Source organism: Enhydra lutris, unplaced genomic scaffold (genome assembly GCF_002288905.1).
Source record: "Enhydra lutris kenyoni isolate GAN:26980312 unplaced genomic scaffold, ASM228890v2 scaffoldscaffold39, whole genome shotgun sequence".
In the NCBI taxonomy this organism is placed as follows: Eukaryota; Metazoa; Chordata; class Mammalia; order Carnivora; family Mustelidae; genus Enhydra; species Enhydra lutris.
Genome location: NW_019154123.1, coordinates 28,533,963 through 28,550,617, shown reverse-complemented (window position 1 = coordinate 28,550,617; position 16,655 = coordinate 28,533,963). Strand labels below are relative to the sequence as shown.

Genomic DNA, 16,655 nt, shown 5'->3' with positions numbered 1-16,655 from the left:
AGAAACCACTCCTGTCTACATTCTTTTTTCCATCAGATCAAGGACTGTGCCTGGTGTTCAGCTTATTGCTTGAATAAACTCAGGGTCCGCTTGTCATTCTCTTAACTTCTCCATGAAAGGGCCGTGTTTGCCTGCACAGACTGTGGGCACGAACCCGGGGCATTTGGGCCACCCTGGCTGCGGTGGCAGAGCCAGCCGCCACAGGAGGTGAGAACCCTTCTCTCAGACTCCCAGCTCAGAAACTCCTGTCCTTGGGGAACCCCTGGGGCATAGACTCTCACATCCATAGGATAGGCTCTTGGAGTTGTCGTTGTCGGGGAGCTCTGACCTGCTGCCCTCTCTGGTCAGCTCCGTGGGAGTCACCCAAGGGGAGGACACTGAAAAGTAATCTGGGTGAAATTACCAAAAAATACGGAAGAAAGAGAAAACAAGCCAGGTTTGATTTTAAAAATATTTAAGAGACACGTGTTTTATTGTCACAGAACATCACTTAATAAATACTTTAGCAGAATGATGAGCCTGAATCACAATGATAGAGGAAGAGCTTGGGGACAACTAGGAAGGCAACATTTTAAACTTTTAACTTAAACCTCAATTTGCCAGCTCCATCCTCTGCATCAGGCCCCAAGGTCGGGCGGAGAACCTGTGTCCTTTGGCACAGGGGCCCAGTTTCTCACCTCGGCGTGGAGCCGGGTCAGTATATGGAAGACCAGTAACAGCGGCTCTTGATGACCTGAAGCAGAGGCTTCCTGAAGGTGAGGAAGATGACGGTGCAGGCCACCAGCAGGGTGAGGCAACTGGGAAGAATGAGCACCAGGTACAGCAGGCCCATGTCCACCTGCTCCCATTTGCAGTCCTGAGGCTTGCCTCCGGGCAGTTCCATTAGGCGAATGACCTTGGAGGAAAGGTTGCAAGTGACCATGGCCAGGTCGGCAATGGTGTGCAGGTGCTGCAGGGACCCCCAGCCCTCCACCCCACAGCAGTCATAAGGATTCTGACTGAGGTAGATGGTGCGTAGACTTCGGGTGAGCTGCTCAGACACAGCCCTCCAGGGAAGGGTTGTGAGAGAGTTTCTGCGCAGATCCAGGGTCTGCAGGGCTGGGCTGCCCCTGAACCGTGGGAAACTGGTCAAAGAATTCCCTGACAGATCCAAGTTTCTCAGATTCCCAAACCCAGAGAAGTCCAACTCCGTGGAGCTGGAACGGAGGCCCACGTTCCTGAGAGACAGGACCTGTAACGTGGGGGCAATATCCCGGAGAGGGGTGACAGTCCCGTTCAGAACCCCCCAGTTGCCGGACAGGTCTAAGTGGGTGAGCGCGGTCCCCTGGAATGAACAGTCTTGTAAGGCCCCCAGCCCGCAGTCCTCCAGAGAGAGGCTCCTCAACGAGGCCACGTTCCGGAAATCCACACAGCTTGGGGGGCCCAGGCGGTGCAGGTCCGCCCGCAGGGGGCAAAGGGAGATCTGATTGTGGCTCATGTCAATTGTAGTGATGTTACTGGCATCAGCAAGAAGGCCAGTGGGGATGCCCACGAGCTGGTTGGAGCTCAGGTTGAACGACCGGAGGCTCCTCAGGCAGCCGTGGAGGCCTGGGGCCAAGTGCAGCTCCGACAGCTGGTTCTGGCTCAGGTCCAGCTCTTTGAGCGCCCCGGGGGGCTCGTGCTCTCGGATATGAAGCGTCACCAAGCAATTCTGGTTGAGGTTCAGGTGCGCAAGGGAAGGCATTTTCTTCAGGAAGCCATCCGGCAGGTACTGGAACTGGTTCTGGCTCATATCCAGGAAGCGCAGCTCGGGGAGGTCGCTGGAAGCAAACTCCTCCCAGAGGTTGACGGTAGTAATGTTGGTCACATTGCCGTCCACGAGGAGGAACTGCGCCACCATCTCCCGCGACGAAGAGGCGTTGTACAGGTCCCTGTAGAAGCCCATGTTGTTGTCCCGCAGCAGGAGCGTGTGCAGCTTGCCGCACTGGGGCAGGAGCGGGAAAAACAGCAGCTGGTTGTGAGAGAGGTCCAGCGTCTCCAGCTCAAAGGCAGCCTCGGCCCCGGAAGCCAGGAACCATTCCAGGACGTTGTAGCTGACGTTGAGGAGGCGCAGCTGGGTGAGGCTGAAGTCCACGATGCAAGGAAGGTTGTTATAGGCCAGGTTGAGGTGCCTCAGCTCGGTCAAGCCATCAAAAGCGCCACCCTCAATCTCAAAGATGTAGTTTCTCTGCAAATCCAGCTCCCTGAGGTGCCCCAGGCCCTCAAAGAAGGAGTCGTCGAGCCTCATGACGGTGTTCCTCGCCAGGGACACAGACTCCAGCGAAGACAGGTTCCGGAGCATGAGGGCCACCATGTCTTCCGTCAGGGAGTTCCCTGACAGGTCCAGCGTCCGCAGAGCCCGCAGGCTGCGGAAGGCAGCCGCTGTCTCCCTGTAGCTCTCGGACAGGTTGTTGTCGGGCAGCGCCAGGCTGCGTAGACGGGCCTGCTCGCGGAAGGAGCCGCGGCTGATGCGCTCCAGCTGGCAGCCGCGCAGACTGAGGCTCTCCAGGAGCGGGTAGTGCCGGAGGGAATGGTTCCACAGGGTCCTCAGCGGGTTGGCGTCCAGGAGGAGCATCTGGGAGTACGGCGGGAGATGGCTGGGCACCAATTTAAGCTTCTGCCCTCGGCAGTCGGCCACTCCATCAGCCTAGGCCCAAAAACACACCGGTCAGCAGGGAGGGGGCCTCCAAGGCGGACATTTATGCACAGAATCCTGGCCTGTTCCCTGGACTATTCCTCCAACCACTGGGAGGGGCTCTAGAGATTGTATTTTTTTTTTTTTTCTTAAGGGAAAAAAGGACAGGAAAATGTCACACAAAGGGAACTTTTCTCTGTTCTTTACCGTCACGCTGAAACAGTCAGCTAGGAGCTGGGGGCCAGACTTCACTCGAGACCCGTTCGTATCAGAGGAGAGCTGAGCTCCTGTCCATTGGCTTCTGAGCAGTGACAACTGTGCTCGCGGTGTGGTTTCAGCTGTGAGAGGAACTGAGGATCAAGGCGGTACCTGGGAGTGAATCCCACCTCTGCCATTTATTTCCCAGGCAACCTTGGGCAAATAACTTAGCCTAAGTCTGTTCTTCCCTGTGAAGAATGGAGATGAAGTAGAGAGTGTCTGCCTCAGAGGACTGCAGTGGGATTGGAAGGGAGGCCGCACAGTGCCTGACACAGGAAGCACCGTTCACCCAAATGGCCACTGTCATATCCTTATCGCTATTACCATGACATCTGTGCGTCCAGCAGGATCAATGCCAGACAACTGAGATGCTGTGGCATCTTCATTGCACCCGAAGTAATTTTGCCTGGGATGTTCCTCTACATTCTGGATTGATCAATATTAAAGCCGAAAAGGACTTTAGAGCTCATCGGCCCTCTGAATGGTACAGAGAAGTGAGGCCTGGAGAGAAGTGAAGAGCCAATGGCACTGCAGGAGCCCAGAGCTCCTAATGCTCAGGAGCCCAGAGCTCCTAATGCCCAATTCGGTGCCCTTCCTGGGTGCTGTTCCACCATGACTGTGCTGCATAAGGAGGCAGGATGGATGGAATGACCCTGTTCTCTCTGCAGAAATCACACAAGCCTCAGGATGCTTCAGTGCAGCCCCATGTTTTACGAGACTGGCAAAAACAATCTGTTGCAGGATGTCAGATGTCTAGGAAAAAAAGTTTTAAGGGATAAGATAGAAGAACAATGGCCTTCCTTTTCAAGGATTGGTCAGTTAGGAGAAGGCCAGTGATAGCGGGAAAAAAAATCTTTTTTTAAAATTTATTTATTTCAGACAGAGAGGGAGAGAGAGCACAAGGAAGGGCAGAGGGAGAAGCAGACTCCCCACCGAGCAGGGAGCCTAATGTGGGGTTCAATCTGGGGACCCTGGGATCAGGACCTGAACCAAAGGCAGATGCTTAACTGACTAAGCCACCCAGGCACACCTCAAAATTTTTAATGAGACCAAACTAATAATCTACTTTTACCACCCTTGATAATATGTGCAGATATATTACTGTGGCAAGAAAAATAAATTTGACCACATCTGTTAAGCAGCTGTATATTACTTGACTGCACAAAGAGCACAGTGTTAAAGAACAAGAGTTCTAGGGTCGGTCCAGTCTGGTTCTGCTTTTCAACAAATGGGTGACTTTGGGCTGTTACCTAACCAGTCAGGACCTTCATTATTCCATGTGTAAAACGGAAATGATATTTATAATTTTCTCACAGGGGCTTCTTTTTCTTGAGGATTCAGTGCGATTGTTTAGGTAAAACAATACAGAACCTGGCACGTAAGTGCTTGATAAATGTTGGCTTGATGATTAGCATTATTTGATTAATTAATCTATTGTTGAGCATTGGAGTTGTTTCTAATTTCCAGATGAACATCAGAATGAATTTGTCAAGTTCCTGTCACACTCCCCCGAAAGACTTTGGAATTTTGATTGGGATTGCATTACAATTATGGGTTAATGGGTGGGGTGGATAACTGATGTCTTTACAAAACTCAATCTCCCCCTGCAGAAATAATGTATTCCTTTATTTGAGTAAGTGTTGGTCTTTCCCTAACAGAGACTCTCTGGAGAATGTTGTGGTTAGGGCTTTCTTCAAGCCACGGGACCCTGTTAAAGCACAGCCACTGCAACTCTGGGGTCCCACCTCTGTAATCCCCTGGCAGCCCCAGTGAAGGGCTACAAAAAGACCACATGACTGTCAGAGCCCAAGAGAACCTCACCATGGCCACTTGATGACCACACATGGCTTAGGCAAGGAGGGGCACTGGAAATAGCTGGACTCCGGAAACTCTCAGCCCTAAGCGAGCCACAGGGAATCCAGTCTTTGAGCTCCTGGCAGCCCACCCCCCTGCTCCTCCCCACCAGGCTGGAAAGGGTCAGGTAGGGGGTCTAGCCGGAGCCCTGAAAAGCTATCAAAGAACTCACACTTTATTCCCTCTTTGTTCTAAGCCTGACTCCCTCCTGAATCAGCTACTGGGAGGCTAATCTTCAATTGCCTCTGTAAGGGAATAACAGAAGTCTGAAGTTGTAGCAGAGACTAACAACAATAATACTAGATAAAACCCATAGCTCCTATTACATACAAGGCACTGTTCTGAGAGCCTTATATACACTATTTAATAATCATCATAACAATGCAGTATTATAGTATTATGGGCTGGTACCACTATTCCGTATCTTACAAAGGAGGAAACTGAGACACAGGGTGCCCCCTGCCCTCCACCAATGTCACCAGCTGGTAAGCTGGGGTTTCAACCCACTCTGGCTCATAACCACCACTCCATACTGGAGTATCTTACAGCACAGTGGTTAGAGGTTACTAAAAGTGGTTAAGAACCATGACCAGCTGGGCTTTTGAGATTTATCAGGGTTAAATGTAGGTATTACCCTGACATTCAATTTGTCCTCCCAGTACCTTGTATATAATAGGACTCAAAGACTGTTTATTAAATGTATGTTTCCCAAGCAGACTTTTGATATCACAGACTTACAGGCAATGGAGAACATTTCCAGAAATGTGCTCAGTCATTATGAGCCAAGTCTGTTTGCACATACAGGCCAAAAGCCCTGCAGAGGGTAAGCTGTAAAAGCTCAGCTCTCCACTCCCTGGATCATCCTCAGCCTGAACGTGATTGAGGATGTCACTCTCAGCAGCACCCCTGTATTTGAGCCCTTGCTACTGGCTCACCCACAGGCTCTGAGTCAGGGCTTCTCCAGGTGTACTACGCCCCGCTCAGGGATTCCGACACCATAAGTGGATCTCGACCGTCCAGACATTTAACAAGCTGTTCTTGTTCTTGACCTCAGTCTCTGGTGCCTCCTATCTTCAGCAGGTATGAAAAAGATGGGGCAGGGACTGCCTGGTCTTTCCCAGGTATCATCCTGACCATTGGTTCACGAGCAGCTTGCACACAACAGCCCGTGGGCAGCTACAGAGTGACTCAGACTCCTTCCTTCTCTGCCCTCTTGGATAGACAATCCACCAAAATGAGCTGATCTTTGTCAGGGCAGAGGCAACAGACAGCTCAGAGTTCCTCGGAAAACTCACCAACTCGCAGCCCCCTTCAGAAGCTGCTGTGGCCATTCCACTTCGATTTCTCCATTCCAGTGTCAAGAAGTGAAAACCCAGGCAGAGCCAGAGGGACAGTAACGCCATCTCAAGTGCAGCACTGCAGACAGAGGGCAAGGAAAAAGTGGGTCAGAGAAGGACATCTCTGAGGGCTGCTTTGCACTCTCGGTCGAAGGAGCTGGTTCCCAGCTGTGTCTGGTCTTGGAAGCCTACAGCTATAAGGAGGCGGAAACCCACAGATTCTTCAAATATCTCAGGTTAGCCAACACTTTCAGCCTCTTACTGCAACTATAGATGGCACTTATTTTTGTTTTGCCTCTGCCATTTGAGGGACAGGTGGCTGAACACTGAAACTTGTAAGAGAGAGGCAAAGGACTCAAGGAACCAGGTCTCAGGTCACCTGGAGTTTGCCATGTTTTGTAGTTCTGTTGAAGTTTTCTTCCCAAAGCTCAAATCTGCCCAATGCCTCACCTGAGCTCAATAAATATTTGCTGAACAAATGAATGAATGAAAGAACAGTGAATTGGGATTGAAATATTATTTGTAGCTTCTGGTCCCATAAAGTTACTAATTATTGTATTGACACGAGGCTTTTAGGAGGGTAGATCTCATTGGAGATGAGCCCTTTGAATACAGCCCTTTGGGAAAGAAAAAGGACTTTGATATTGTGCCTGGATGAGAGAAAAAACTGAAGGGCAAATGGAGAGTCATCTTCAGATATAAAAAGGATTACTGATGAAGTGTGGTCGCCAGCTCTTTGGCAAGTGAACACAGAACAGGAACCAGGAGAAGGCTTAAATTTATACATCTACCAACAGAATTTTAGAACTAAGAGACTATAACAGATATCTGGTATGTCCTCTGCCATCATAGTTTTACAGGAGAACGTTCAAAGGCCCAGAGATAATAACGGCTTATTCAAGACTCCAGATCAACTTAGGACAGGGCTGAGAGCAGGCCCCAGGCTCCCTTCCCTGAACTCCTGTAGTAAGCAGCATCATTTCTCTCCCTGAAGGTGCTGTTGAAATGACTGCCCTCTTGTTGGGAGGTCTGATAGCCCAGTGGCATTCCCCTCTCAGCTCTGCGTTCTTTACCCTCAGAGGCAAGCGCCTGGCCCCAGCATTTCAACTGCTCCATCCTCTCCTTGACATCCCCCCAGGAGGTACCACAGGCCCTGCTCCCTAGTCTTCTCCTAAGCCAGCAGCACCAGCACTCATATGAACCTCCTCACCTATTTCAGGGGGCCCACAGACCTTTCTCCCTCACACATCCAGGCCATCTCGGGCCCCTTCCTCTTTCTCTTTCTTTGAATGAGTTTACACATCTCTGAGGCTATCTTTAACTTCCTGGTCAGATCTGAATACTCACCAGTGAAAACAGACTAGCAGAAAAGCAAAGTGAAACCAGGTAAATCAACTATAGCTTTTATGTCAGGTCAGGTCAGCTCTCCTTACCACAGAGGGAACCTCTAACTCAGAATTCATCAGTCTTTGCTGGACACTGGGAATCCCCTTCCAATCTCCCCTTCCGCTTCTGCACCTGTGCAGAAACTAATACCTCGTGGCAGGTACAGGGCACAGATGGCAGGAGCAGAACCATATGGGCTTTGTCCTTAGGATCATTGAACACACACGCACACACACACATACACACAGGAAACAACCTTGGGATCACTGCCCAGCTTGAGATAAGGTTGCCAGATTTAGCAAATTACAGGATGCCATTTGAATGTAAGATAAACAGCAAATAACTCTTAAGTGCAATATGTCCCTTGCAATATTTGCATCCTACTTAAAGAAATTGTTTATCTGACATTCAAGTTTTCCTGGGCATCCTATATTTTATTGACGACAGACAGGGAAACGGCAACCATGGACTTGCCCCCCGCCGCCTTCCTCCCTTACCCCCTCTATCAGGCTTGGGATGGTACATGCTGCTGTCACAATCAACCTTCCAGAAGAGCCATTTCAATTTATATCGAAATGCCAAATCTAGATGGGTGCAGGGCAAACTTGTGATTTCTTCAGGGAGAATGTAACTCTTTAGACTGGAATGCTAGATAGGCCCAATGTCATGCCCAGGGTGTAATTTTAATTTCTGGATCAACGAGAAAATTTTTGCGAATTTAAAATACACTTTCTCCTTCCTCCTAATCAGCCAACCAGGAAAGAAAAATTATTGCTGTTCCTTCTGGGCAACTCCTCTCATGAGGCAGCATGGGAAAATCATAGGCAGACAGGGGCTTGAATTCTGGCTCCAGCATTTGTTCTCTATCCTTGAGCAATTCATATAAAGTGTCTAAGACTCAGATAATCCTTCTATAAAATGGGGATAATAATAACTATTCAGAGTTTTTATGAGGTCAAGTAGCATATGTGAAAGTGTTTCATTTACTATGAGGATGCTTAATAAAATAATTACTATTTATGAGTTTCAAATACTATTGAGCTGGTTGAGTGGTTGTTATTTATTAACTCCAAGGTAATTTAAAGAAGGAAAAAGAATGAAAAGTGTGGATGGAAGAAGAACTATATCATTATGCCAACTGAACATGTGAAAGGTATGCAGGAAGACTGCATTAAAAATTCTGTGTTAATACAACCAGCCAACCAACCAAGTGAAATCCACAGACTGAATGTTTCTTATTTGTATCACCCTTTGAATGTGAAATGTTTCTCCGTAGAAGCAAGAGTTCTCAAGATATTTATGAAAATGTCAGCAATTATTTTTCCAAGGGTGGGGAGGGGTAGGGTGTTAAATGCAACTTCAAGAGGCACCTGGGTGGCTCAGTGGGTTGAGCCTCTGCCTTCAGCTCGGGTCATGATCTCAGGGTCCTGGGATCGAGCCCCGCATCGGGCTCTCTGCTCAGCGGGGAGGCTGCTTCCCCTCTGCCTGCCTCTCTGCTTACTTGTGATCTCTCTGTCAAATAAATAAATAAGATCTTAAAAAAAAAAATTCTGTGTTAATAAATTCCAGAACAAGGTTAATCCCACTAGCAAATGATTATGCTGGTTGAGAGCTGGTTGTCCTCAGAGAGCAGTCTTACCCTGCTCTATACCACAGGGAGTTCACTTCTGAAGGCTGTTTCCCCAGCTCTGGGTGTCAGCTGCTCTCCCGCTGGTTCGGTCAATGGGAGGCACAACGGGAGGTTAGACAACAGAATACCCCGAATCCAGGGTATTTCTTTCCCTCTCTCTCTCTGCCTTGGACAGAGAAGTCCTTGAGCTTTGACTGGTGACTACTAGACTCTAGTAACATCCTCTTGCCTCTATCCTTCGCCTATCTACAGAAAATCACAGCTTCCTGAAATTGCTAACCTCTGGATTGACTGTCTACTTGCCCATTACCTTCTTAGCTTCTTCCATCATGTTTAGCCAATTTCCTGCATTAAATTTCCTCTTTAAAAAGTAATCTGGGCGTTTCTGTTTCCTGGTTGGACCCTGACAGATGTGATGACATAAGTGAGAATGGCTTGGGATCAGTCCTAAATAAAAAGATACATAATGACCCTAAGAAGAATAAAAGGCTTTCAAAATAATCACCATTCACGTTGAGGAACACTATTCCGGGAGCGTACAGAATGATTTCTCAGAGGCATAGTATTGCAAAGAGTACAGGATGAGTTTGGATGCCTAGTCTTACTGGAAATCTCAGAAACCCTATACTGCGTGCTTAAAACTGCTTCCCCTCCACCCATAACTAACCCCAGCTCGGGGAGGACCACTCCACAGAGTATCCAGCTATAAGAGAGCATCTAAGCTTATGGCAAATAATAACTGTCCCACTTCACTCCAATCTCTCTGACATCTTCTAGAAAATACATCCATGTATAAAGCCAAGTCATCTTAACTACAGTTTTGGTAGAGAAAGAGAACTGAAAGGAAAATAATTATAATGGAGGGCACACAGGGCAGTATGACATTAATAATTTAAATAAAGTAACCTGGAAACCCACCCGCCAACCCCAGATTTAAAAGGGCCTGGATCCACGGTTCCCATTTCATGGACTGTGAACCACTTTCAGGAGCCACAGAGGAAATGGAGCCACAAGGAACTGCCAATCAACCTGAGTAGGGTTTGAGTAAGTACCACGTCTCCTCCGGGTCTGGGTGGCCAGCGGGGAAGTCCCTTGTATAAAAGCTGAGGCCCTGACAGGAGAAGCAGATGGCATTTACAGACTCTGCTTGTATCTTCTTCTTAAACCAGATAACAAAATTGAAGTGTTCCTTCTAAGTGTGGAGGCAAAAAATGGTAAGTCTTGCTCTCTTTTATACAGAGTCTACAATTCTGTATTCTTCTATTCAGTTAACAATTTCTATAAGGTCTCTATTTTATCCAGTCATGGTTTTCATGGTCATGGCTAACACCAGAGATTGTGAGCTTCTAATTAATGAAAGACAAGGCACTAGTGACCCAGGTGCTAGCCAGGTCTGTAATACATCTCACCTGGAGGTATGAGGACTCTAAATCTGACCTTCTGTCACAGGAAGTCCTCTTAGTATTGCATTTATATTTATTCTTTACCTTTAACTATTTTGTTTGTGTTTAGTCATCACAAAATGTCCTTGCCAGTTCTTCCCTAAGAAGTCCTTGAAATATTAGGACCTCCAAATGCTTTATGGCATCCTCTGGGCAATCCTTAGTCTTGAGGCGCAGCATTCTGATTGACTATCATGGAAACCTGTGACTCAACCCATATCAACCCCATGTCTATAACAGTGTTCCTTTTAAAAAAAATTTATTTATTTATTTTAAGTGATCACTATGCCCAACATGGGGCTTGAACTTTTGACCCTAGGATCAAGAGTCGCATGTTCGACCCACAGAGCCAGCCAGGTGCCCCTATATAGTGTTCCTTTTTTAGGCAGAAATATGATATAGCTTTTTGTCTGGTTTTTCTCTGTTCATACCTAGTTATAATAAATAAGTGGTGAAATTCATTTCATAAAAGCAACACAAATCCAGACTATATTCTAGAACAAGAGAACACTAACAGTGAGGAAGAAGATCGCAGATCAGCTGTAAAAATTCCTCTTTGTTTTGGAAAGTATGCTTGTTTGCTTTTTCTGGTTCCACAAAATAGTACGGAGAAGCTCCTGCTTCACTGAGCCAAGTAAGGTCAAAGAAGACCTAGGAAATGGTCTTGCGGGCTAAAAGGGATGGAGCATTTCCTCCTCTCAGACAGGGTGTCCCAATCCTGCTGGCAGCAGCTGGGCTGTATGCTGGGGGAGCGCTTTCCATATCCATTCCCATGCCCACCTCAGTTCTGGGCTCAGGACTGCTCGAATGGAAGATGGCAACATGTGGCCAAGGAATGGCTTTAGTGAGGGGCTGTGCAGGTGTTGCTTGCTTTTGCAATGGACAGGGAAGAGAGGGTGAGTGAGATCTTTTGACTGGTCTCTATTCCTTGAAGTCCTGTCGTTTCCACGTCCCTGTCGTCACAAGATTTACAATTGTTCAGGGGTGCAGCAACATCCCTAGTTTTGTTAGATTGTCTAACAATGAAACATATACAAATACTACTTCTTCCCTCAATGCATGTAGATTTTCCTGTATTAATAAAATAAAACTTTTTTTTTTTAACGAGTGATTAATTCTAAATAGTTTGCTGTCATGATGTAATGTCTTAATCAGCGGGTAGTAAAACACAACCACACATAAAGGCCTATCCACAGGTATTTTTGTCCATAAAAAGATCTCATACTGAAAGTTTGGGAATACTAAGGAATAACTCTGACTTGAGTTTTGGTTTTGTTGTATGGGAGGGTTGTGATTCATTTTCAGGAAAGGAGGCTGGATTTCTAATATCCAGAGGCACCCTGAATACCTCACCCCCATATTCTCACTTCCCCACCCCCTCTCACTGCTGCTACTACAGAGCGAGGAAGGCACCCTCTTTGCTAAAGGTGCTATCAGTAAGTGTTAAGAGAGTTATACATACACTAGCATGTAATTGAGAATTTTCCCCTTAAAATAATCAGAGAAGCTGAAAAAGTTTTAAACAAAGGGGTCTTTGGAGAAAGATGGCAACTCAGAGGTGCTGGTGTCAGAAATAAATATTTATAGGGACACCTGGGTGGCTCAGCCATTAAGCATCTGCCTTCAGCTCAGGTCATGATCCCAGGGTTCTGGGATGGAGTCCCACATCAGGCTCCCTGCTCAGCTGGGAGCCTGCTTCTCCCTCTGCCTGCCGCTTCCTCTGCTTGTGCTCTTTGCTCTCTTTCTCTCTCACCCTCTTTTTTCTCACAAATAAATAAATAAGTAAAAAAATAAATCAACAAAATCTTAAAAAAAGAAATGTTTATAGACTGGTCTGAGGGGAAGAAATCTCTAGAAGCGGAGAATGCATAAGCACAGGGTGTGAAAGTGTGAGGTTGGCCTCTGTGAACATAAAAGGCACAGGCACTAGCTGGAGGTCTCCACGGAAAGGGAATCTGCCTTTGTTTAAAAGTAAAAGAGCAAATCCCACTAGAAGAAAGAGAAGGGCAGCTGGTCACACCCTGTAGAGAGCAGATACTAAAGAACAGAAACCCCAGTCGTGACCACTTCAAATAATTCCAACTACCAAGAAGTATTTGAAAGCCTCGGGCAAACAGCTATGGTCTCTTTGATCCATAGCAAAAAATTAGAGTGACTTTAGTCCTCACCAAATGTTCAAACTTAGCATCTCCCATGGTGAGATCACTTGACACTCCGAGCTTCTGGGTAGGGCGCCTTGGGAAACACAGAGCCCCATCTCTGCTGTACCCTTGCCAAGAACATTTGCCCTGGACCCAGTCATGAGGAAACAATCAGATGGATCCAGGCTGTACACTGTCCTACGAGACAACTGGCTTGGGCTCTTCAAAGAAGTCGAAGTCTTGGGGCGCCTGGGTGGCTCAGTGGGTTAAGCCTCTACTTTCGGCTCGGGTAATGATCTCAGGGTCCTGGGATCGAGCCCCGCATCAGGCTCTCTGCTCAGCAGGGAGCCTGCTTCCCCCTCTCTCTCTGCCTGCCTCTCTGCCTACTTGTGATTTCTTTCTCTGTGTGTCAAATAAATAAAATCTTAAAAAAAAAAAAAAAGAAGTCAAAGTCTTGAAACACAAAGAAAGACAGTGGAGGGGGAAAAGGGGGAGGTCTGAATACAAGTGGAGAAGCAGCACAGTAACCAAGGGTAATGCATGTACCTCAAGTGGATTTGGGAGTTTAAAAAAATCTCTAAGAGAGGGCGCCTGGGTGGCTCAGTGGGTTAAGCCTCTGCCTTCGGCTCAGGTCATGGTCTCAGGGTCCTAGGATCCAGCCCCGCATAGGGCTCTCTGCTCAGCAGGGAGCCTGCTCCACCCACATCCCCCACGCCCCGCCTGCCTCTCTTGCCTCTCTGCCTACTTGTGATCCCTCTCTGTTAAATAAATAAATAAAATCTTCCAAAAAAAAATCTCTAAGAGAAAAATTCGAGACAACTGGGGTAAATTTATATGTATCTCGAATGATGTATTTTCAGATGGTATTATGTACAAGTGATATTATCAGATTACTGCTCATTTTCTTAGGTATGAAAATGATTTTTTGGCTATGTAGGAAAGTGTCTTTATTCTTGGGAAATGTCTGCTGAAGTATTTAGGGGTGAAGTTTCACGATATCTATAATTTATTTAACCTACTTTTGCATGGCCTGGGCTGCGGGTGGAGAGAGAAAATTAAAGCAAAATATTACCAAAAGATAAATTTAGCATGATACTTTCTTTTAACTTCTCTGTAAATTTGAAATTTTTCAAAATAAAAATAAACAGGGAACATGAGATAAATGTTGGAGTTCCTAAAAGAAGAGGGGTAATAATAGTAATTTGTTGTCCCAGTATTTCTTGGAACATAACATTTTTTTAAAAGAATTTATTTTTTTGTCAGAGGAAGAGAGAGCACAAGCAGGGGGAACAGCAGGCAGAAGGAGAAGCAGACTCCCCATTGAGCAAGGGGCCTGATGCAGGACACAATCCCAGGACCCTGGATCATGACCCGAGTCGAAGGCAGACACCTAACTGACTGAGCCACCCAGGTGCATTCCGGAACATATCATTTTTCAAATATTCTCCTGAGAAGAGTGCTCGGTAAACATCTGATATGCATACACATAAACCTTAAAGATAGCCTAAAAATTCTAGCATTTGACATTCAAACTAGAGCCTCCAGATAGCTTCTCTCCTATGTGAAAGGAACCCGAGTGTTAGATCCCATGTTCTGACTTGAGGTACTAATACAACTTCCACTGTCCAGGTCAGTCAATAGCTCTGTCCACCACACCTGCAGTCCCTCTGAGAGGCAGCCCTCAGGGGAAACACATGACCTCCCTGCCACCTTCACCTCTACCTCCACCTCCAACAAGCTCATAGAATCTTGAGGGATCACCTGACCAGAGGAGGTCAATCCTTACATGCAGCCAGCACCCTCTGAGTGATCCTGATGCAGAGACAAGGGAGAGAATTAGGTAACTTTTTTTTTTTAAATAGGCTCCATGCCCAGTGTTGGACACTTAACTGACTGAGCCACTCAGACGCCCTAAATTAAGTAATGAACAGTGGAAACTGGAGCTAAGAGGCACAGAGAGAAGGCAGAATTGAATATTTAAGGGCTCTTGCCATGAGGAAGCAGAAGCTATGAATTAGATGACAAGGTGCATAAATAGAAAAGAATGAGCCTGGTGGTGGGTAGTAAGGAGGGCATGTATTGCATGGAGCACTGGGTGTGGTGCATAAACAATGAATTTTGGAAGACTGAAAAAAAAATTAAATTAAAAAAAAAAAAGAAAAAAGAAAACAGTCAACAGAGGGCAGAGATCAGAGAAACTGAAATAGGAAGAATGACAAGAAGGTGGGCCCTGCAGGCTGGGTGGCAAGGACGGGCTCTGAGGCTGCCTTTGGGGCTCCTGACGGTTCTCTGCAAGGCCAGGTCCATTTCCAAGCTCCATGTTTTCTCATGATAGCATCCCCATGCCCCAACCCCCTAAGGGCAACTGTTGGATCTTGCCAACAAAAAGGAGTTAACTAAAATAAGACTTGTTCTTTGGGCACCTGGGTGGCTCAGTCATTAAGCATCTGCCTTCAGCTCAGGTCATGATTCCAGGGTCCTGGGATCAAGTCCTGAGTCGGGCTCCCTGCTCAGTGGCAAACCTGCTTCTCTCTCTCCCAGTCCCCCTGCTTGTGTTCCCTCTCTCACTGTCTCTCTCTCGTGTCAAATAAATAAATAAAATCTTAAAAATAAAATAAGACTTGTTCTTTAATAAGCTTTAACACAAAGGACAAAATTGAACAACAAGGTGCATGTGAGTTTTATGATGCTACCTGAAAATTAGAGAAAGTGGCTGAAATACGAATCTAGCAACGCATTTTTCGAAGTGCATCCTACAGGCAAGAATGACAGGAGAACTAAAGAGCAGAAATTTGTTGGGAAACAAGATATTAAGCTAGTCTTGAATTATCTCCCTATAGATTACTTATTAATTTTGCAAAGGCAAAAATAGCAGTTATACGGTGGAGAAACTGGCAGCCACCTCCTTAACCAGATGGTCAAGTTACTACAGGGACTTACTGGGGTTACTTGGCAAAATCCGAATATAAACCATGGATGAAATAACAATATTATATAGAGGCACCTGGGTGGCTTAGCTGGTTAAGTGTCTGACTCTTGATCTCAACTCAGGTCTTGATCTTAGGGTTGTGAGTTCAAGCCCCGCATTGGCATGGAGCCTACTTAAAAACAAACAAACAAAAAAAACCCACAGTATTATAGTAATGTTAAATGCCCAGATTTTGATCATTGTGCTACATTTATGTAAGAGACTAATCTTGTTCTTAGAAAATATACACTGAATTGTTTGGAGGTAAAGGGGGATGTCTGCAACATTATTCTCAAACGATTCAGGGAAAAAACCACATGTGTGTGTATGTGTGTTTTAAGTAGCCTTAAAACAGTGTGGGGCTTGAACTCACAACCCTGAGATTAAGGGGCATGTGCTCTACTGACTGAGTCAGCCAGGCACCCCCATATATGTAGTTTTAACTAAATAAATAGAGAGAGAGAGAAAACAAATATGACAAAATTTTAACAACTGGTGAATAGAGGTAAAGAATTTATGGAAATTCTTTTAGTTAATTTTGCAATTTTTCTGTAAGTTCAAAATGGTTTCAAAATTAAAAGTTACAAAAAATTAACACATAAGAGCACAAACAGTTTTAGGAGCACCTGGGTGGCTCAGTCGGTTGTGGCCAACTCTTGATTTTGGCTCAGGTCATGATCTCAAGGTTGTAAGATTGAGCCCATCATGGAGCTCCTTGCTGGGAGTGGAGCCTGCTTAAGAGTCTCTCTGCCCTGCCCACCACCCCACCCCCACTGACCCTGCTCCCTCCCTAAAAAAATAAAAATTAAAAAAATAAAAAATAGGGGCGCCTGGGTGGCTCAGTGGGTTAAGCCGCTGCCTTCGGCTCAGGTCATGATCTCAGGGTCCTGGGATCGAGCCCTGCATCGGGCTCTCTGCTCAGCGGGTAGCCTGCTTCCTCCTCTCTCTCTGCCTGCCTCTCTGCCTGCTTGTGATCTCTCTCTGTC

General features: G+C 46.4%; 1 protein-coding gene across 2 annotated transcripts in view; it reads right to left on the bottom strand.

The window, feature by feature from the left end:
* Nucleotides 1-437: 437 nt before the first annotated feature.
* LOC111155021 (negative regulator of reactive oxygen species) overlaps nucleotides 438-16,655 on the bottom strand; it is a 27,818-nt gene continuing 11,600 nt past the window's right edge. Inside the window, exons 2-3 of one of the 2 annotated variants that reach the window (XM_022515031.1) lie at nucleotides 6,061-6,181; nucleotides 438-2,665 (exon numbers count right to left, since the gene is read on the bottom strand). In XM_022515031.1, coding sequence (XP_022370739.1) covers nucleotides 695-2,665; nucleotides 6,061-6,168 — 2,079 coding nt within the window. In that variant the 5' untranslated portion in view covers nucleotides 6,169-6,181 and the 3' untranslated portion in view covers nucleotides 438-694. Of the gene's footprint in view, nucleotides 2,666-6,060; nucleotides 8,726-16,655 lie in introns of those variants that run through there. The other variant, XM_022515030.1, reaches the window with a different exon arrangement.